The sequence below is a fragment of the Momordica charantia genome (genome assembly GCF_013281855.1).
Source record: "Momordica charantia cultivar OHB3-1 chromosome 8 unlocalized genomic scaffold, Mcharantia_2.0 BLBB01000008.1, whole genome shotgun sequence".
NCBI classification, from domain to species: domain Eukaryota; kingdom Viridiplantae; phylum Streptophyta; class Magnoliopsida; order Cucurbitales; family Cucurbitaceae; genus Momordica; species Momordica charantia.
The window spans coordinates 12,427,848-12,449,581 of NW_028275166.1; the positions used below are offsets into that span (position 1 = coordinate 12,427,848).

The 21,734-nt window shown below is 29.7% G+C and overlaps 1 protein-coding gene and 1 long non-coding RNA gene across 5 annotated transcripts; one reads left to right on the forward strand and one right to left on the reverse strand.

The window, feature by feature from the left end:
• Window positions 1-10,064: 10,064 nt before the first annotated feature.
• On the reverse strand, window positions 10,065-19,937 carry LOC111018379 (uncharacterized). 3 transcript variants are annotated; one of them, XR_002602395.2, is made up of 4 exons: window positions 19,598-19,936; window positions 18,711-18,793; window positions 17,849-17,973; window positions 10,065-10,567 (listed from the first exon to the last, which is right to left on the reverse strand). It is a non-coding gene; the product is annotated as an uncharacterized LOC111018379 (long non-coding RNA). The 3 variants fall into 3 exon arrangements; XR_015792918.1 differs by lacking the exon at window positions 10,065-10,567 and adding an exon at window positions 14,641-14,915 and having other exon boundaries at window positions 19,598-19,937; XR_002602394.2 differs by lacking the exon at window positions 10,065-10,567 and adding an exon at window positions 17,021-17,247 and having other exon boundaries at window positions 19,598-19,929.
• LOC111018378 (Gibberellin-regulated family protein) lies at window positions 11,097-12,941 on the forward strand. 2 transcript variants are annotated; one of them, XM_088127839.1, is made up of 5 exons: window positions 11,097-11,309; window positions 11,404-11,457; window positions 11,618-11,804; window positions 11,835-12,074; window positions 12,599-12,941. In XM_088127839.1, the coding sequence occupies exons 1-5, from the start codon at window positions 11,217-11,219 to the stop codon at window positions 12,781-12,783; spliced, it is 759 nt and encodes a 252-aa protein (XP_087983965.1). In that variant the 5' UTR covers window positions 11,097-11,216; the 3' UTR covers window positions 12,784-12,941. The 2 variants fall into 2 exon arrangements, with proteins under 2 accessions (XP_087983965.1, XP_022150124.1); XM_022294432.2 differs by having other exon boundaries at window positions 11,102-11,309; window positions 11,618-12,074.
• Window positions 19,938-21,734: the final 1,797 nt, after the last annotated feature.

Here is a 21,734-nt window from a genome sequence, read left to right on the forward strand (position 1 = left end):
TATAGATAAAAAATAGAATTTAATGAAATTATAAATTAAAAACATAGTTAAAGAAGAAGAAAATGAGAGATAAACCGTAAAATTAAGAAAGTTGCAACACAAATGAACTTCACCCATCTCTTTTGAACTTAGGGGAGCCAAAACTTGTTTTATTCCACAAAGATGTGTGATCACAAGATTCTCTGGTTATAAATAAAGCTGCGGTTTACAAATAAATAAACGTAAGATTGGAAACGGAATGAAAAACTCAACATAACTTAAAAGGAACTCATTTTTAAAAGAATAGCAAGTTTAAAACTAAATGTAGAACTAAACTACGTTAAGGAGGAGGAGAAAAAAAAAAAAAAAAAGCATAAAATTGTGATGAAAAGATGATGATTTTTTAGTGGAGAAGCAGGCACTATGGAGGTTGTTAATCGGTTGAGAAAATTAAGGCCAACCATTACTTCCCAAATCCTTTGATTGACTTATTCGGCTAACAAACCACCCTTCCTTGCATGGATGTAGAGGAAAACTTTAAAACGTTTCTTTTAATAAAGGCAATTTCGAAGGAAGAGGGAGACGTCTGGCTCCTAATTTGAATTTTCTGTAAAAAACATAATTTTCATTCAGTTTCCAACTCCAATGGTTACCAAAACATAATATATGTATGTTTAGACTATGATAAAGCGACATGCATGAGTTGGACACAAAACTAAACTTTTTAACATGATTTATAAGTAAAACAAAGATGAAAAGGACACAATCGAACCTCTTTTTATCCTTATATAAACAAGGAAAATCACTAGAAATTGATATCAGACACGTACACTTTGAAGATCAAATGGCTGACGCCCATACAAAAGCAGTCAGTACTTCAAGCTTCCTCCACCTCCACCTCCGCAGCAAACTCGGAGTTCGACCTCTCCGCCTCAAACGTTTGAGGGGAAATATTGAGGATGAAGAATAGATGCCTAAATGCATGACATATTCTGCTGTAAATCCTCCTAAATTGCAGGAGTATTCCATCCAAAGACAAACTGTATGTTTCTCATTAACGGCTTTTATCCTTTCCTTTTCTAATGGAAATTTCCATAGGATTCTACACCCTTTGTATAATAGTTTATAAATACCAAAGTCTTGCTCAATCACAGGCAGCAAAGTCAATATTACTAAATTTCTTCGTATTGTTGTTTTCTCAATTTCGTTCTATTCCAAACAATAATATGTTGTGAATCCATTTATTTCCTTTAATATAACTTCTCTTTTCTTTAATGATGTACATATTTCTTTTGAAGCCCAATTTCTTGACATATGATTGACATTATATTTCAGACCTTACCATTACCATGATAATATTTTTTTAAGGAAGTGGATTTTTTTAATTAAAAAATACTGATAAAGGCGAAATTTTCCCTTAAATGACACGTCATCGGCAAGTTCGACGAGGACCACGTATACGAACCTCACGAAACGAATTAACGTGATGGAGTTGCCGGACTCTATTGTTTGCATTGCATAAATTATTCCCGAACTAGTTTCCAACGTTCGAGTGGTTAACCGTGCAACTTCATCTCAACATTAACGCGTATTTCACGTCTAAAATTTCGGAGATATAACTGTGAGTTTGAGTTTGAATTTGAATTTGAATTCTTAGATCATCAACGGTTATCTGAACTCTCTATAAGTACCATTAACTTAAAAGGGAAAGGTACGTGAACTTTAATATTAGAATTTTACTAAAGATCATTGATATCTTGTACGGACAAAACCTTCAGAGTGCTAACTTCTTATTTGTAGGGTTTTATCTTCGAGTGTTCTTGGAGACCATATTGTTTATGATCAAATTTTTTCAGTTGAAACAAATACATTTTGGTCTCTATACTTTCGTTGAAGTAACAATTTAGTCCCTTAACTTTAATTTGTAACAGTCTATGTAATTTTAAGTTAGTAAGTTTTTAACCCCTAAACTTTAGCATGTAATAATGTAGTCCATATATAATTTTAAATATGTAACAATTTAGAAAATTTTATCAAAATTAAGTATCAATTTTTTATCATATAACAATTCATCTTTGGTAACTTATAAACACACTGGTCTTTGTCAATTTGAGAATAGCTCAACTTATTAAGACACATATATCTGATCAGATCGTGAGTTTAAATCTTCACCCTCACGTGTATTAAAATAAAATGGTTCTCACCAATTTATTGATGATCTATTTGTATAAAAAAATCTTATTAAATCTTAATAACTTTACGACAAGGACTATATCATTACAAACTTTAAACTATATTGACTAAATAATTATATACTAAATTAAATGTTTATTCTAACTAATTATTTTCCCCGAAGAAGTGAGCTTTTGTTTAAAATAAAAACTTTTACAGGTGTGTAGTGTCCCTAGGGTAGGGGGCCTAATAATTGTGAGTCTGCTGCCCTTAATTATTAGGGTACCCTATGAATAAAAGAGGTCAGCTTCTGACTTTGTTGTTCAAGACAGCCTTCTCAGCTTCCAATTCTTTTCTCTGTTCCTTCCGTCCCACTCAACAAACTACACTATTTCTTTTCTTTTTTCTTTAATCTATTTATATATTATAAAAGAAAAAAGAAAAAAAAAAAACCTTATAACTGAGTTGTTAGATATTTTTCAAAGTTTAAGTCTATAAATATTAATTTTGAAGATTGTACAGATGCGTCAGACAAAAATATTTTTAAATGATTTAAAGTAATCAAATATTTAAATGGTTCTTAAAATACCGAAGATAAATTTGTTCAAATAAGTGAGTTATTTTTAGTTATAACTAAACACTCCATCTTTAATTTATCTGACACAAATTTACATTTTCTTTTTCTAATGTGGTATCTTAACATAAGGTCCTATGAATCACGTAATATCATTTTCTCGTCATTTAATATTCATGATCCATTGTTGAGTCTTTTACTAACTTTTAAACTCACGGATAAAGGGAAGGGTTAAGCTCTATCGAACAATACTTCACTCATGTCTCATGTATCAGATGGTCGTTGGGCTATATGCCTCAGCAGTAGAAAATTGTTGCTACTAAGATACGAGGGTAGTATTACTTTTACTCACCCCTGTTTACGCATGCTTTCTTTTATTAACTTCTCCCGCCATGTACTCATTCTCTCATTTCCCTCTTTTCTTCACACCAACACTCTCCCACCAATTTCTCGTGCTACTTCTTCACAAACTTTATTTTTTTAGTCTCTATTAACACAATTTCTCTGGTTGATCTTTCTTTCCTGAACTTTTTTCTGATGTGATTCAATTTTTTTGTAATTTTAATTGTGGTTATTCTAGTGATTTGTGATCTAAAAACATTTATTAAATATATGTTAATTATTACAAAAAATACTTTGAAATGGTAGAATGAATCAATAAAGGCATTTTATTGTTTATTATTTTTTATTATATTAACTCACAAATACTTTTAAGGAAAATAATTTTGGTAAGGATAAAAGTGGTTTTGGTTAAAATTACTTTCAAATACAACCTAAATAATTTTACTACACAATTTTAATTTTGATTTTTTTTATCCAAATCAGACATCCTTTTAAATTATGAACCAAACAATGCCCCTTTATTAAGAGAAAAAAAAAACAACGCCCCTTTAAAAATAGTAATGTCCCATTTTTTATAATTGCAATGTTTAATAATATTTATATAGTTGAACCTGGAGACACTTACTTTCACTTACAAATAAAACAGCTAGAATGTATATGTTGATACATTATTCGAAATTACAAATTATTTTAGATAATTTTTCTCATATTTCAACACAAGCACCTAAATAATATTCATATTTTATGGTGCTCTAATTGCAAATAGCAAAGAATTTTTCATAAATTCAATATATTATTCGGACATTGATTTGATTATTCAACTTGAGTCATAATTGTAAATATTGATAAAATAAGTCTTAATATAATAAAATAAACAATCAAATCCAATTTTGGTGGAGAATAATTGTAATTCAATTCATCGGACCCAAAATTTCAAAATATTTTATAGTAGATTCCAAATATATGAAATCTTTTTTTTTTTTTTGAGAACAAATATATGACATTGACACATGGTCTTAGGCAAGAATATTTTGTATGATTTTATCATGGTTATATGTTAATTATAATTAAATATTTACAGTTTCTTTTTTCTTGAATTTTAGATATTAATATAAAGATTTAGGTATGAGAATATTATTTTGTTAAAAATGTTATTTCTCCACTATTTCAATGATATTTTTTTCAGTACAACAAGGTGTGTAGGGTGGAACCTTTGAACACTTAAAAAACGAGAAATAATGTCTTGATTAGTTGTGTAACTTCATTGTGGGCACTATTTAAAATGTATTTATATTAAATCTATCATTGATTTAAAAATATATACTTTTATGTGATAAATACATCTATTTGGTAAACTATAAACTTGTAATTCAAATATGTGATTTTGCATTAAAAGTTTGAATTAAATATGATATTATATCGTTAATATACACATTTGGTCCTCAATGATTTAGACATAGTTTCAATTCGATTTCTATAGTTTTAAAAGTTTTAATATGGTCTCTAGGGTTGCCAATCTAAGCAAAACTCAGTGAATAAGACACTTATTACAATCCAAAAGATCAATATAGTTCAACGTTTTGCCGCGCAATTGTTGGACTTAAAAAAGAAACTTGTTATGGGCTCAAATAAGATACTACACGTAGGAAAATCCCCTCTAACACAATTTCCAACTCGGTGGTTCAAAGGGGAAAAGTCTACTTGCCACAAAACGTCCCTATAGCTCGACAGTATGGTCTAGATCTTCTGCGACACTCCCTCCTAAATGCTCTCCTACAAAATGAGAAGTCAAACTCTTCTTAAAGGTACACAAGCATTCTTGCACGTAAACTTAGTTTTAACTTAGACATAGATAGAGCATCATAACACCAAGTTAGCTTATTGGATTTCAACACCAACCAAATTCAAGAATTAAGTTGAAACTTTTGAAACAATAACAACATAATTAAAACAAAATTTATATAAGTATCTACTCACATCTCACAAGTTTCTTGGCATTGTCATTCAACTTGGAAAAAATGTTCCATCTTTTTTTCAAATATTGGAATTTATGTTACTCATATTTTGATTCTCTAACTTTTTTAGAAATGATTTTTATTATCAAAAGAAATTTGAGAAAGTTTAAAAATAGATTTAAAAAACAACTTAAAAGAATTTTAAATTTAATTAATTTTCTTCTAAAAATATTTATAAAATAAATGTGTCACTTAAAAAACACTTTTTTGGGAGGTATCCCAATAACTCATCCTCAGTCCTGTTTCTCATGCTTGGTGGTAGATCATATTATTTTTACTTTTTTGCTACTAATTTCTTGTGATATTCATTAGTGACTTATTTTTTTTTAGGAAACATTAGAGACTCTTTTTCTTTTTTAGTTTTCTTTAAGTTGTTATGAATTATCCTTTTTGTTTTTCTTATACTTCGATTACTTTTGAGAAGAACTAAATGATGGGTGTATTAAAGGTTATACTAATCAAAAGTGATCAGCTGATTGGGTATATTTATTAATTTATTAGATAAATTCATTTTAATCTCTATTGTTTAAAAAGTTTGAGTTTAGTTCCACGTATTTTAACATTTTTTAAGTATATGTTTTCTGTTGGTAAATATTAAAATTTGCTCGTCAGATGTTAACATGACATAGAAAATAAAATTTGTTTGCTATAATTAAAAAGTACTAAAACATAAGAGATTTATTTAAAACTTTTAAATATAGGGACTAAATTGAAAAAAAACACCAAAACGTGAAAAATATATGATTAAAATTACAAGTTCAATGTATAGATTTTCCACGTCATTAAATTTTAAAAGGTGTCTTGTAAGTTCGTATACTTTTAATTTTGAATTTTAAAATGTATAATAATACATCTTGATTTACTCAACACTTAAAAATTAAAAATTTAAAGTCCTACTAAACACAATAATTAAAAGTATTGAATATATTAATGACTTGACTAGATACAAAACTAAAACTTCAAGGATGCTTTTAGCATTCAAATATCAATTGAACTTAGATAGAATTGAAAGTTTAATTAACATATTAAATACAGTTGTGTGAACTAAATTTGTAATTTAATTAAAATATATTTAGGGTAAGTTGACTTTGGAAATGGATGAAATCGGTGGGAACATCTGATCTCATTAATTTTTAAGTTTCTTTTTCTTTGAGATAACAAAAGTATAGGATTAGGTGTAGCCGACAGGTTTGACTGATGTCATGTCACGTGTCGTCACGTGGATCTATATATATAAAGATCATATTATAATAATAATATAATAGCACGGCCTTGGCTGAGCTGGCTCCAGCTCTCCTCTAATCATACGACATGGGGTCCACTTTGGTTTCGCCAGTTGTAAAGTTCTCTTTTTTCCTTTTTTTTTCCTTTGGTTAAAATAATGTACAGGTTAAAAAATACGATTCTTTACTCCTTTTTTTTTTACTTTGATTTATTTTAACCTCTGTCCTTTTAAAATGTTGGTTTTATTCTTATATTTTGAACTTTATTTTTAAAATTTTAACGAAAATTCTATCATAACCGAAAAATTACCATTCAATATATTTATTGAATGTAGTACTAGGTTGAAATTATGATTGAAAAAATGAGATTAAAAATAAAATTAAGGGATAAAAATGATTATCGTTTAAAAGTACATTGAATATGACGAACATTTTGAAAGTCCAGAAAGTAAAATGAACTAAAATTGAAACTATGGTAATCAAAATAAATATCTTTAAAGTGTAAGAACCAAATTTAAAAGTACAGAAACTAAAATAGTATTTTAATCTAGTGTATATTGTAATTGATTTTGAGTTTTTTAATTGATTCTTTTAGTTCAATTATTTTAAGTTATAGATTTGAGGAGGGCAGATATTTATGACCTTTTGTATTTTTTATTCTATCTTTCAATTAAAAAATATGAGTGTTGGGTAATTATTCACGTTTCTTATTTTTCATTTTTTAAGAAATATTTTTTAAATTTGGTAGAAATTTTAAATAATAAGATTCAGTTTCTTGTTCATGTTTCTAATTTTTTTTCTCCAACATATAAATAAAAATATTATTTTATCATTCTTGACTTGTAAAATGCATAATAAATATAAAAAATAATATAAGATAAAAATTTTGAATATTTTATTTTTAAAATTTATCTTCTTGTAAAATTTTACATTTTTAATTTAAAATTTTTGATAACGAGAAACAAAAAATGGTTACTAAATAAGTTTTTATTTATTTTTTCAATAAAAAAAGGAAAAAATAAATAAATAATTATTTGACACAATTCTACTACTATTTATTAAAATTATAAAATAAAAAACAAGAAATAAGAGTGTTCCAAACAGTCTCTAAAATTTCTATTTCTAGACACATAAACATGTTCGGTATCTGTTTCTCCTTCTCTAAAATTTTAAATAAAATAAAATAACCTTTTATATGAAAAATAATTTTTAGATTAAGTATTCAAATTTTTTCTTGTATTTATTTTTTAATGTTTATTATACATTTTGTAAGTTAAAATGATAGAATAATACTTTTATTTATATATTGAAAAATCTAGAAACAGTAAAACAAGAAATTTGATTTTATTATTTTCAAAATTTCCAACGTTTTTTAAAAATAAAACGTAGGAAGTATGAATAGTTATAAAATAATTATACTTTTTAAAAATTGAAAACGATAAACAAAGAAATAATGAATGTGATCCCAGATACCTTAGTGAAAAGTTTATGATATTTTAACCACTTAATGTATTAAGGACTTGAGCTATTGAGAATTAAAAGAGAGATTTCAACCAACAACTTCTTTTTTTTTTTTTAGAAAAAAAGCTTACTGTATTTAAACAATATTATTAATGTCTAGAGTAGTTTAATTATTTCGAAGTCTTATAATTTCATTGATAAAGGACATCTAAATTCTATTTTTGGCATTTGTATTTTCAGCTCAGGTGGTTTCAACTTATGTTATTTTTTATTGTATTTTCAAAAAATCTATTTTAATCCAAAATTTTAAAAGTTATAATTAATTATTTTATTATTTTAGTACAACGCTACTTACTTGAAATATTGACATTTCTTTATTTTGAAGGGTATTCATTGTTAAAAAAAAAAATTGTGTTAGGATTTTTTTTTTTTTTTTATGGATATAACAAATCGGAGATACGAACATTCTAACCTCCAACTTCAAAGAAAGGAATACATACCAATTGTCAGTGAACTATGAGACTTATATTTTATTGATATATTATTAATAGATTTGTCCAAAACATAGCTCCCCAACGAGTAGACTCGATTTTTCATGTTGAATTAAAAAAATGCCGAACAATTGATAAATTTAAAATTTATTTGATTTTAACTAAGTGAGCCGAAATTCTGATTATTCTCTCTTTTTAAGGGTTTCATCCCTTAGAAGCAACATCACCCCTATTTTTTTCTTTTCTATTTTAATTTAATTAATTTTTTGGAATGAAATGATCCACTTTCACTTATAACTTTTAATTGTTCTATTTTAATTTGTAACGTCGTCTAAAAGAATATTTGGGTCTTTCTCAATGAATAAGTAATCATTGTATTTACAAAATTTTCTTGTTACACAATGTGAATTTAAATTTTAATTGCATGTATGAAGTTGTTAAACTTTTAAATAAATTGCTTAAGATTTCAATTCATTTCTTTTTTTTTTTGTATCATATTACAAAATGAGGACAGAAATATTAGCCCTAAATAATGAAATAGAGATGTCCAATTATTTAGGTTGAGTTATTTGGGTAAGAAAACAAAGTAAAAGAGACATAAATGAATTTCAAATATCACAATGGCACTATTTATTTAGTTATTAAAATTTCAAGATCTCCAACCATCAAACGTTGTAATAGAGTTAAACAATTGTCCCATTAAAGGAAAAAAAAATGTCCCAAAATATGGCAATAAAAATAACAATATCCAGAATATATTCTTATAAAATACTTACTATTAATATTTATTCCCAAAGTAACGAGGCTTTTGTTGGCATTCAAGGTATATTTGCTAGTATGTTTCATCATATACACTTGTGATGCAGTATTTTTAAGGTTTAAATACTATTTGATTCATCGGTAATTCCTTTCAATAATTGTAAATTTAAAATATTTATTTTGATTCGTATACTTTCAACTGTTATTCATTTTAGTCCCTATAATTTTAAAATGTCTATTTTATTATCTGTATTTTTAAGAAATGACCATTTTAATCTCTATTTGCAAAATTTTAAAACTATTTTCATACACCATTGAAACCATTTAATACAAAGTTATTGGTGTATTTCAAAAGTTTATTAAGTATAAAGCTGCGTTGAAATTATGGTAGGAAAAAAAAAGGTATAAGAACAATTAATTAACTAAAATGATCATTTTTTAAAAGTACATGAATCGAAATTGACGTTGATTAGAATAAATAAAATTCAAAAATAAAATATCAAAAAGTAAAAAAAACCCAAATAAAATAAAAACCAAAATAGCATATAAACATATTTTTAAAATAAAAAAGAAATTATTGGCTGGGAACAACTTTTGCCATTAATAGAGCAATTATAGAAAGTACTTAATACTCTGACAAAGTAGAAAGGTTAAAAAAAAATTTGCCAGCTTGCCAACTCATACACAGCATGGACAAAATTTTTTACAGTGTGTAAAATATCAAGCCTCAATCCTTTTCCCAGCAATTTGATTACTGCATCTACACTTCACTATTGTAGTAGTTGACTTCAAGAGTATTAAAAAATTTGATAATTTGTACTTTGATTTTTGTGGGTCTACTTTCAATTTCATTTCAATTTACCAACCCATTTAAAAGTTTCATTTTCCTTTTATATAGTAGCTAAAATGCATAGAATGTTCATTTTTATTATACATTTAACTTTAGAGTCTCGTTTCAAAATTTTTTTAATACACATATTAAATAAATGAAAGCAGATTTTGTAAATATAAAAAAATGAAAGCACATTTCTTAGATGATTCCATGAATTGGATAAGTATGTTTGTTTATTCTAAATTATGAATTTGTCAATCCCACAAATTACATAAACCCATCTTACATAAGCTCAAACTTATAAAACACCCCCATTATACCAATTACAGCCCCACAAACTAAACACATATTATACAAATCAAAGTTTCTATGTAACCTATTTCTTCATGCAATTGTTCATGCACGGTTCTGGCGAGGTCCACGCTAACACGTGAGCCAAGATAAATCATTGATCTGGCAAATTGACGACCTATGCAAACAGAACTTTGTAAGGGAATGAACTCCAACTTTTATAGGGTAGCTTTGGGAAGCATTGCTTTGCCATTTCGGTATTTTGTAATTGTCAATTAGTGAATCTCCTGTTAGAGATCAAAGGATCATCTACAACCATTATCCGCATTCTAAGGTCAGGCTCGAGTTGATCTCACACTCACGTCCTCGAGATGTCTGAGTCGAGGCCTTGGACATGCGTTCGGCCACGTGGTGCCCTAGCTTTACCCCTAACACAATCAAACACAAATTACACAAACCTAGAAGATCCATAAACATAGACATATTAAAATCACAAATAAAACATCCTCCAAATTTCCATAGTCCATCATTCTACACAATCAAAACTCGGAGAGTTCAAATATTCCAATTTCAAGCTTATTAAAATCGTGAGTCAAAAATCTATTCACCCGAACGAGCTAAAGCCTGACGATAACACAAACTAATAATGGTAAAAATCTGAAAACAAACCCAAAACTCAAATCTTAGAAATTGAATCCAATCCAAGAAGGGCAGAGAAGAGAAGACAAGAAGTGGTGGGAAAAGGCAGTAAATAATCATGGAGAAAGAGGACACCCACCCCTACGGAGATCGCTTTTGGGCATCAAAATTTCCAAGTTAGCATACCTGCAGACACTGCCATTGGGCATGTGGGCCTCCAAATATTAAAAACAAATTAAAATCAAAACACACACACCATTCTTAAACTCTGAACTGGCATCCATCCACATTTTTATTTTTTTTCCATTTACCAAAAATCACATCTTCTTGAAATTTGAACCCCCTCTACCCCCATTTTTAATCTCTGCCCTCTATTTAAACCTCTGTGTGGCTTCTTTCTAGGTGTGATCAGATCAGTTCAATAAGCCTCTGCTTCTTATGTTTTCTGGGTTTTGCCCACCACCTGTTCGACGAATGGCCTCAATGGCCAATCTGTATCTTTTTTGCGTTGTTCTTCTTTTTGCCTCATGGGTATTGCTTGTTTTCTCTCGAAACTTGTTGGGTGGTGAGGGATTATGACTTCTGGTTCCCTGAGTTTTGAGATTGAGTTGTTGTCTTTTTGCAGGTTTCAGCCAATGCCAATGGACTGTCTGGGGAGAAGGAGGAGGTGACTTTGATGGTTAGTTTGGGATCTGAAAATGTTGCTTTTGTTGTTATGTTGAGTCTTTTTGATAATATAAAATTGAGATTTGACCACATTTTTGTTATGTCGTTTAGCATTAGAGTGAAAAATGGTAACTGAGAACTGAAGAAGTAAATTTTTGCTATTTGGTTTACAGGATGTTGTGTACCCCAAGGTTCCAGTTCCAGCCCCTGTTCCTTCTCCTCCGGCTTACAAAGAGCCGGCGCCGGCGCCGCCTGTCAAGCCACTGCCGCCGCCGGCTCCGCTAATCAAACCACCGGCAGCTCCGCCGGTTAAGGCACCATATACCCCTGCTCCACCAGTCAAGCTTCCCCCACCTCCAACTCCGCCGGTGAAGCCGCCGTCATCTCCTGCTCCGCCGGTGAAGCCGCCGTCATCTCCTGCTCCGCCAGTGAAGCCGCCGTCTTCTCCTACTCCGCCGGCGAAGGCACCTTACGTTCCTTCTCCGCCGGTGAAGCCGCCGTCTTCTCCTGCTCCGCCGGTGAAACCACCATACACCCCATCTCCTCCGGTGAAGGCACCTTACACCCCTGCTCCGCCGGTGAATCCGCCGTCTCCGGCAGCTCCCAAGCCACCGCCAGTCTCCGGCCAGGGTAAAGAATCTTCTCTACATCTCAAATAGTTTTGAAATGCAAAGAAACTCCTAATTTTAACTTAAATAGTTTTGAATAGCTTCCTAGACTTTCAAATTATTTTAAACTTCCACATTAATGAAATGGGCATACCTATTAAAAGCATTTTAAAGGATAATCCATTAGACACCAAATTGAAACTTATGGACGATTGTTGATACAAGATTTTTATTGAACGGACATTTAGATTCTCACCTTTGTTGTGCAGGAATATAAAATACTATATTCCTTTGAATATTGTAGGATGTCAACAGAAGATATCTTTCTGAGTTTTGAATTTTCTTTTAAAACATAGATTTTCAAGATCTTCGAGTGGAGCCTTTTTTCTAGCACCTTCCTGACATGTAATTTAATTTACAACTCTTACAAGTACATGGACCAAATAGATGCACTTCAAAGTTGAACCTATTAAACCCGAAAGTTAAAAAATGAAAAGTTTAGAAACTAAATTTGCAACGGAGGGGTTTGTTTGTTGTTGAACACAGAATGCTACCCACAATGTGGAAGGAGATGTGAGCTGCATTCAAGGAAGAGGGTGTGCATAAGGGCGTGCGTGACGTGCTGCTACAGGTGCAAGTGCGTGCCGCCGGGGACATACGGCAACAGAGAGCTCTGTGGAAAGTGCTACACCGATATGACCACTCACGGCAACAGAATCAAGTGCCCATAATAAACAAACAAAACCAAAGCCTTTTTCTTTTTCTTCTCTTTTATATGGTTTTATGTTCTTCCAAGGGTTAATTTACATGCTCTCTGTTTTGAATCTGTTTGGATTTTGATGTATGATAGTGGTGGTATTAGTTTATCTATCTACTCTTGCTTTTGCAACTTGTGTCATTTTTCTTTCTTTTTCTGTTTTTACTCATGGCTGGCCACGTAGAAGAAACTTGAAAGTTATGTGCAATCCCATTTTCCCGAGGCAAGGAATTAACTTTCAACTTGTGGAAAAGTGGGGAATCTCAATTTTAGTTGGAGTTGTTGATGCTGAGTTTTGGAGAGGAGGTCTACGTGTCTTATAAGATGGGTTGTTGTCGGATGAATGAGTCTGCAAAATAACAATCTTCGATATCGGTGCAATGTCCTGTTTAATGATCTTCAACGGACAAGTTAGTAATCGTCGAGAAATATAGCAGAGAGCACCTTAGGTTTCTAGTGTTAGATTTTTCACTTATCCAGTGGTCATTGTGGTTCTTTCCCTTTTATAGGTAGAGAATGACTAGGTAGGACGTCCTGTTAGTGAAGGTAGAGTTTATCGTTGTACGAGATTATGATGAGCGATTAGGGGACATCCTTGAGACGCGGTGGTAGTATTGTGTGACTTGCCACTCGATCTCATATAGACTTTCGTCTGTAGAGTGAGGTGCATCTCCCTTATTATGTAGTGCCAGTGCCTAGGTTCTATCTCACTCAATCGTACATTCCATTTAGTTTGTGGTCCCCAACCAAGTGTCACTCTTTATCTCGTCGAACAACATGAATATTTATGGAAAATTACAAAATTCAAGAAATTTATAAAGTAATAATAAAAAAAGCATTTAGATTAATGGCAACCACTTTATGCTTTTTAAATATTAAAATTTTTTAATGATCTCTCTGTTAAGTTAAAAAAATTTATGACAAGTTAATGATATATATTTTACTATGAAATGAATAATAATGAAAGCTACCATAATGGACTCGAGATAAATACATATTGTAATGGGTTGACTGTTATTTTGTCCTCCGAATTTTGAACCAATTTTTGTTTTGTTTCTTATAATTTTTGAATGCTTTATTTATTTATTTATTTCTTTTTCTTATAGAAGTTTATTTTTCTATCTTTGATGTTAAATTTTTGTATCATATTTAATGAAAACCTTAAATATAGTTTAAAATATTAATATAATCCATGTGATATCACTTAAAATTTCAAGTTAATACAATCTAGAAATTTGACACAAAAACAAATTTATTTTATGTAAGATTCAAGCAACATAGCTAAAGTAGAGAATAAATATAACAAGGTTAGTTTAAATCCTATTTTGATATTGTAAAAGATAATAATAATAACAATAAAAGCCTTGATCTGTGTAAATTTCATTTTGGTTGCTAATTTTTATATATTTTATTTTAGTCCCTCAACTTCCAAACGTTCCATTTTAATGGTTGACATTAAATTTTTCATTAATCATGTAACAATTTCAAACTCTAACAATATTTGACCTATCATAAAAACTAGTTAATACATTACTTAATTTCCTAAAAGTCAAAGTTCAGATCTCTTCACGCACATGATTTAAAAAAAAAAAAAAAAACTCACTTGTCTACCATAAGCATCAATATATCATGAATCAAAAAAATGAATGGAATGGATACCTACGTGAAACCTTTATTAAATAATTTATAAAAGAACCAAGAACAAAGAACTAAAATAATTCTTTATGCATAATACTACAACAAAATATTTAAAATGTTTTAAGAAAAATAATACAAAAAGTATGGATTATAAAGTTTCATGATTAGGGACTCTAATTATAAACATTATAGAAGAATTTCCAATCCTAACCTTTTTGGCTATATATATATATATATATATTTGTAGAAGTCAGTTCAATGACATTAAAATCATGATATTACATTTCAATTAATTTGGGGAAGAGATATGGTGAGGTGTACACATCAAGAAGATCTTTGTGGCCTCATAAAGAGAAACAAATATATAGAACAAAGTGAGGTTGCTTCCAAACGCCCATCACTCTGCAGCTGTGAGGGACCATTTTCCTCCTCTTCATCTACCCAATGAATTAAAACTTCGATATCGACCTAGTTTTGTTTTGTTTTAGAATAATGATGTAAATGTCTATAAAATATCAATGTCGACAAATATCTTTATAAAATAATTTTTTAGAACTAAAATGTATATAAAAAGTATTGGTAAAATTTTAAATTTATTGGAAATCAGAATCAAAGAATGAGAATGAATTTTTCCATTATTTTGATGGTGCTAGGAATGAAATCAAATTGTGAGACCCACCTCAAATTTGGGAATCTCGTTCCGTAAAAGGGCAATCTCATTTCTGTGCTACACCCTAATCAATTTCATTCTCAATTCTCATTCCTTACCATATGAGCCCCACATATTATTAGGATTACTTTACTACTTTTACCCTTTTTTTTATTTATTAATTTAATGAGACTCATGACTTTTTAATTTATTTCTTTTTAATTTCTACTACTAATATTTTTTCTTCTAATAAAAATTTATACAATTTTTATTGGTTGATATGATTTTATTATAAAATATTATAAATTTATACTTAATTTAAAATTAGTTTTTTTTTACTTTGTTATTATTAATTAATATTAATAGATTTTTTAAAATAGAATTTATTGTTATTGATTATTAGAATAATAAAATGTAATAATATTTTATATTAAATTATAATAAAAATATTTTAGTTTATGTAATTTTATTTTAATTATTCATTTTATAAATATTAAATAAATTGTTACAACAAAAAATATTTACTATCAATCGTATAGTAATAAAATAAATTAAAATTTATTGTTATTGTTATTGTAACTAAAAAATAGTACAATAATGTATTTATAATTAACTAGAAATAAGAAAGAAGTGTACAAAAAAAAAGAACAAGAAGAACAAGAACAAGAACGAGATATACTCTGATTCTGATTCTAGTCAGTTTTAGTAAACAACATCAAAGGAATAACATTTCTATTCTGATTGATTTTTATTCCGATTGATTTTTATTCCGATTTCTGATAAGTAAACATTGTCGTGGTTTTAAGAATTGTAATCAAAGTATCCACAGTGTAGAGCTCGAAAAGACAAAACCAATGCCCGTTAAATCATTCAAATCGGAGTTTAAACGAAGAAGTTATGGTCAAAACAAGTCAAGAGAAAAATCCTACGTGGCAGGTGACGTGGACAAGTGGACAAATCCTACATGGTGGGTGACATGGACAAGTGGACCACTCAGAAGTTAACATGTGGCATCAAGATGACATATTACTTATGCTGACGTGGCATCCAACAATCCACTAGAACAAAATCGGGATTTAATGACGGGCATTGGCCGTCATTGGAGGGGAACGATGTCGAACACGCGTCCGACATCGTTTCGAGTGTTATTGTAACTTTTGATGTCGGACGGATATCAATGACAGGTAGCCCGTCATTGTAGGTGACCGCCATTGTTTCCTACAATGACGGTCACTTATGATGTCGGTTATGGCTCGACATCAATTCGGGTGTTATTGTAGCCTACAATGTCAGTCATCAAATTTCCGTCATTAAATGTCCGTCATTATATGTCTGTCATTGAATGTTCATTTTCAATGTCAGGCAATGTCCGTCATTGTTTGGGTAATAATTTAATACAAAAAATTGTTGGTTGCTTCACTAGGCTAACCAACCATATTTCCCAATTTCTCAATCTAAGCACAAATCTCAATAATATTTTTTATACATGCATAGTTGTAAACAACAACCTTGTTCTTTATACATAAAGACAATAAACAATAAGGATTAATACTCGTTCATCAAACTTAACTAAAAAAAATTAGAATTTCAGCATGACCTCTACTACAATATCATAAACCACAGTGAGATATGATAACATATAACATATATTTAAACATAATATGTATAGACCTTATTTATAAATAACCAAAAACATTTCCGCCTTTCTCAACATGCAAAAATCACAAGAGTTAAAAAAAAAATACAAGAATTTACTCAACACATGTGTACTTATAAACAACAACCTTCATTTACATAACTCAATAGGCAATAAAGATTAAATTATCTTCAAGCATAAGTGAAACAAAAAATGTCAAATTTTCAACATGACCCCTGCTAAAATATTCTAAAACCACGCCTGAAATACGAGATGACATATAACACATATTCAAACATAATATATATATTGGACCACCCATCTCTCGTCAAACTACATTCAACAACATATCCAACACTTGTATACATGTAATATGATATTTATATTAAACAAAATAATCTTCGTACAATATGTTACAAAAGTTACAAAATAAAACTAGCTAAAAGCTTCATGTCATTTGCTTTATGAAATCTACTCTACTTAGAAGAGTTTTAGAGTAGCCAAATTAGAAGAACCTGAAAAATGAAGCATAGTTTTTAAAAATCAAAAGACACCTAAAATCAAAATGCAGCAAGCTTACATTAGAAAGAGTAGAGATCATGTATCAAAATACAAGGTCAAGTACAATCACATGAAACCTAACCCAACCCCAAGCTAACCATGCAAAATCAATGTTTGAATTAAACATAAGAACTATGCAAGATCTAACTCATATATCAAAATAACAACTTTAAACATAACTCACTCCCTAAAGTTACCTCATGAGCATAATTCCAAGTCTCAACAAGAAACAAAGATCATAAATAACCTAACCAACGATCAAGGTAAAATGCAAATTCTAACACATTAGTCAATAACTCAATGATGCCTATATCATAAGACACAAACTCATGCATAATTCTAAAACTTCCATCATAACTTTTTGCTACAATCTTATCGAATCAAAACTACCCTCAAATTGGTTACTATAACTGCAGGATAGCCAGACAATTACTTCATATGATAAGTATGAAATATTAACTGGCAACCATAACTGTATGATAGCCACACAACTACGTCTCTTATCATCAAAATTATATGCATGTTCAAATTACTATAGAGGGAGGTGATTCATACCTATCCAGAAGATGGGCATGTTCCTGAGCTTTGTTGACTCATGAAATTTGCAGATATGGCCTTGAAGGATGGCATCTCCCATGAATTATGGGCTGATATTTTTCGAGCTAATTAAGTATCTTGAACTAGAAAAAAATATAAAAAAAAAAGTATATGTGCCAGTAGATTAGTTCAGAATCAAGCCACACAAAAGAATTATCAAAATTTATCTAGTCTATCCAAGGTTGAAATGCATTCAATTGGAAAGTTAAAAATTTAAAAGCACAAGCAAGCATGAAGCATCACAGGAGTATCCATTTGGAATATCAATAACAACAATGCTACCTGAAATGCTTGGATTTTCTGCTACAGAAGAGAGTCTTCAATGGTACCAAGACCAAGTTGATCATTTTGATTCTCTCCCCCAACTTCAATCATATATTATGCATTTTGATTTTTAGGACTTCGTCCTTGTAGTTCGTTCAATAAACAGTAATGTTTTTAAAGTTGACCATTCTATTCAACTTCAAAATAATATGACACAAAACTAAAAGAAGCTACAATACTCAAGATCAAATGGAGTGGGAGAAAAATATGCGACATGTGCCATCTTAATTGTACCAAAACCAAACTAGTCTCATGATATTGGGATTTCAACAAACAATAACGTTTTAAAAAAATGTCATCGTGCTCCCTTACATCAATCTGGTTGCCCTCTCCACATTAACAAAAATAGCCAGTATGAACTAGGATAATAAATGGAGGAATGTATTTCTCATCCAAAACTAAAGAAGCTATCAACTACTAAATCTATATAGTTAAATAAATAAAATTACATTTAGTGAAACAAGGTGAAAGATTAAAAAAAAAGAAAAAAACTTACCAAAGCTAGTTACTTGAGATCACTCAATGAAAAGTTCGGTCCACCCCAACTTACATAACTGTCAACCTTGAACCAATGTCTATCTGCAGACAAAAAAATGAACGCTCAGTTTGAAATGAATTTTGAAAAACACGTTTTTAATTATGGTTTTGACCATAATTAAAAACATGTTATTCGAAATTCTTGGGTTAAAACCAATGTTTTTAAGAATATTCAAAACCAATTCCCTAATTTTGTTCGGCGAAAAGATTTAGTTGGGTCAAAATCAACATTTACAGTTCAAGTGTAATCCAGATTCTATGTTTCTTTTGATCATTTCTTCTGTATTCATTCTACAATCCAACTACAATGGATTCTTTCCCAACTCAGTACTTAAGCTTATTGTTGTTAATAATACTTAAAATTATCAAAAATCTAATGAGCTTCCTCTGCAAGTTGTGGAAGCTCCCCTGTGGAATCGAAATAAGCCATTAGAGATAGAGATATTAATTAACCAGTTTCTAACTATACCAAGGATGAAGAAAGTTAAAGCAAGAGATATAAAAAATTTCCTATTTGGTTGTCCTTGTGTATGGGCGTTGAGAGCATGAAATCGATGTCAAGATGTTTATTAAAACAAAGAAATTATGGAAGCTAATCTTCAAAAAGTACAGAAAAAAAGAAAAATTAGCCGATAGCCTATTTCTTTATGCGTGTACATGAGGAAAATCTCCAAGACTCCATCTCTTTGCTTAACATTTTCCACTCCTAAATGTAGCTTGTGATTTTCCCAAACTTGATCGACAAACCATTGAAATTATCGATTCAGTAATATAGAACAACCCAAAAGAACCAAGGAAATCATTTGCAAGAAACGATGAAAACAAAGAGAAATATTCAAGACGTACCAGCGAAGAAGGAGGACGAATCTAGGGCTTCAATCCCCCGTCGCTGGAAGAGATGGAGGTTGCTTTCAGAGTTCTTCGTCGCTCCGGCCGCCAGATCGTCCCCATCGCACGCAAGGGCCGCCAAATCGTCCCCATCACATGCAATGGGGCTGGGTTTTCACACGGAGCTTGTTCGCGCGACGGAGGGAGGCAAAAATTTTGTAAAGTGACAAATTTTCGTGGTGAAAATTAAAGTTAGGGTTAAAAAAGTTGGGTCAATTTTAATGGCGAGCTGGGCCTGACATTAAACGCAGTTTTACTATGTCGGACCTAGCCCGATATCTCTTCCCCAAATGACGGGTAATTGTGCGATTGTATTAGAGTTTGGCACTAAGAAGCAGAAGGAAATAACTGGACTTTTGAGGTGGATAAAAGATAATTTATATGAATGACGTGTGAAGTTTAATTAAATTATAAAGATAAAATTGAAACTTTTAAAATTATTAAGGACCAAATTGAAATTAAGTTCAAATTACAGGGATCAAATTGAAACTTTTACACTATAGGTACCAAATTGAAAACATGCACAAACCATTCGAAGCACATTTTATAGTTTAAACAGAAATTTTTTTTACATAAAATACTAAATTATAAGTTCGCATTTGAATTTTCAACTCGTGTCTATTAAGTCCATATACTTCAAAGAGTTTCTAAAATATGTCAGTTGTGTCTATTGAATTCATGTATTTGAAAAGTTTATAATACGTCAAACTTTAAAGTTGTGTCTATCTAATTCATGTATTTTAACTTTTTTTTAATAACTTCGGAACTTTTAATTTTGTATATAATAAATCTCTAAGTTAACTTTGTGAGTATAATGTTTATGCTACCAAATATCTGGACCTACTTGAAATCAATTTACCATATAACCCGTAAGTAATATAGACATCGTTACCTAAATTAAGGTTGATTAAGATACTTATGAGACACAAAATTAAAATTACAAAAGACTTATTAGAATCTTTTTAAAATACAAGGTTAGGTAGACACAATTTTGAAGCTTGAGTAGTCCATAAGAAACTTTTCAACGTGTAGAGACTTTAACCTATACAATTTTGAAAATTTAAGGACCGAACTTATAATCCAACCTTAATAAAAAAAAATAATTACCATTTTAATCCTTTTGATTTCAAAAGTTTCAAGTGGGTTCCTATTATTTTATTAAATCTTCCAATACGATGTTAATAATTTTCTTAGGTGAAATGTTTTTTTCTTGTTTTTAAGGGCTTGTGACAACTTTCTTTTTTCTTCTAAGTCTATGGGTTGATGTAAAAAAAAAAAAAAAAAAAAAAAAAAAAAAAAAAAAAAACTTGTTGTGTAACATAACTATCAACACATTTAGCCATGGGTTATGAGACCTTCTTGATTTAAATTCTGTTTAGGTCTCTATACTTTTATTTTTATCTATTTTGGACTCTATAATTCGAATTCATAAATTTTTGGTCAAAAATTGGTGCTTTAATCAGTTGAATTAGGTTAAGGTTAGTGATTTTGATATTTTTTAAAACTTCAAACATTTGCTAAAAATACACTTTTTTTTAGTACAACATGTGGGGATGGAGGATCAAACTCACAATCATAGAGATAATTACCACTGAGTTATGTTCAATTTGATGCTAAAAATACACATTTTATTTTATGCTATTCAGGTAAATTCTTCGAGACTATATTACTTTATATAATTATGCGAATGCTCTAATAATTATAAGCTGAACCAATTGCCGAAAATGATATTTTAAAATTAAATGCCTTAGTCCTTTGATTTTTAAAATAAATAAATATCTTCTCAAAACAATATCGATTTTAAAGTGCAATGATAAAATATGTTCAATCTAAATAAGAAAATATTAAGGATAAGTTACCAAAAAATAAAAATAAAAAATCTTGAAATTTGCCATCTGTTTTAAAAATATCTATAATGTTTCAAAAGTTTTAATACTACTTTTTGACATTTTATTATACTCCTAAAACAAGCTCTTTGAACAAACATTTGTTTATATTTTTTACTAAAAGTTGATGTGACAGAATCTGAAATGACATAACAATTAATTGAAGTTTACTTAGAGCATAATTGACTAGCACTACAATAAAGTTAACC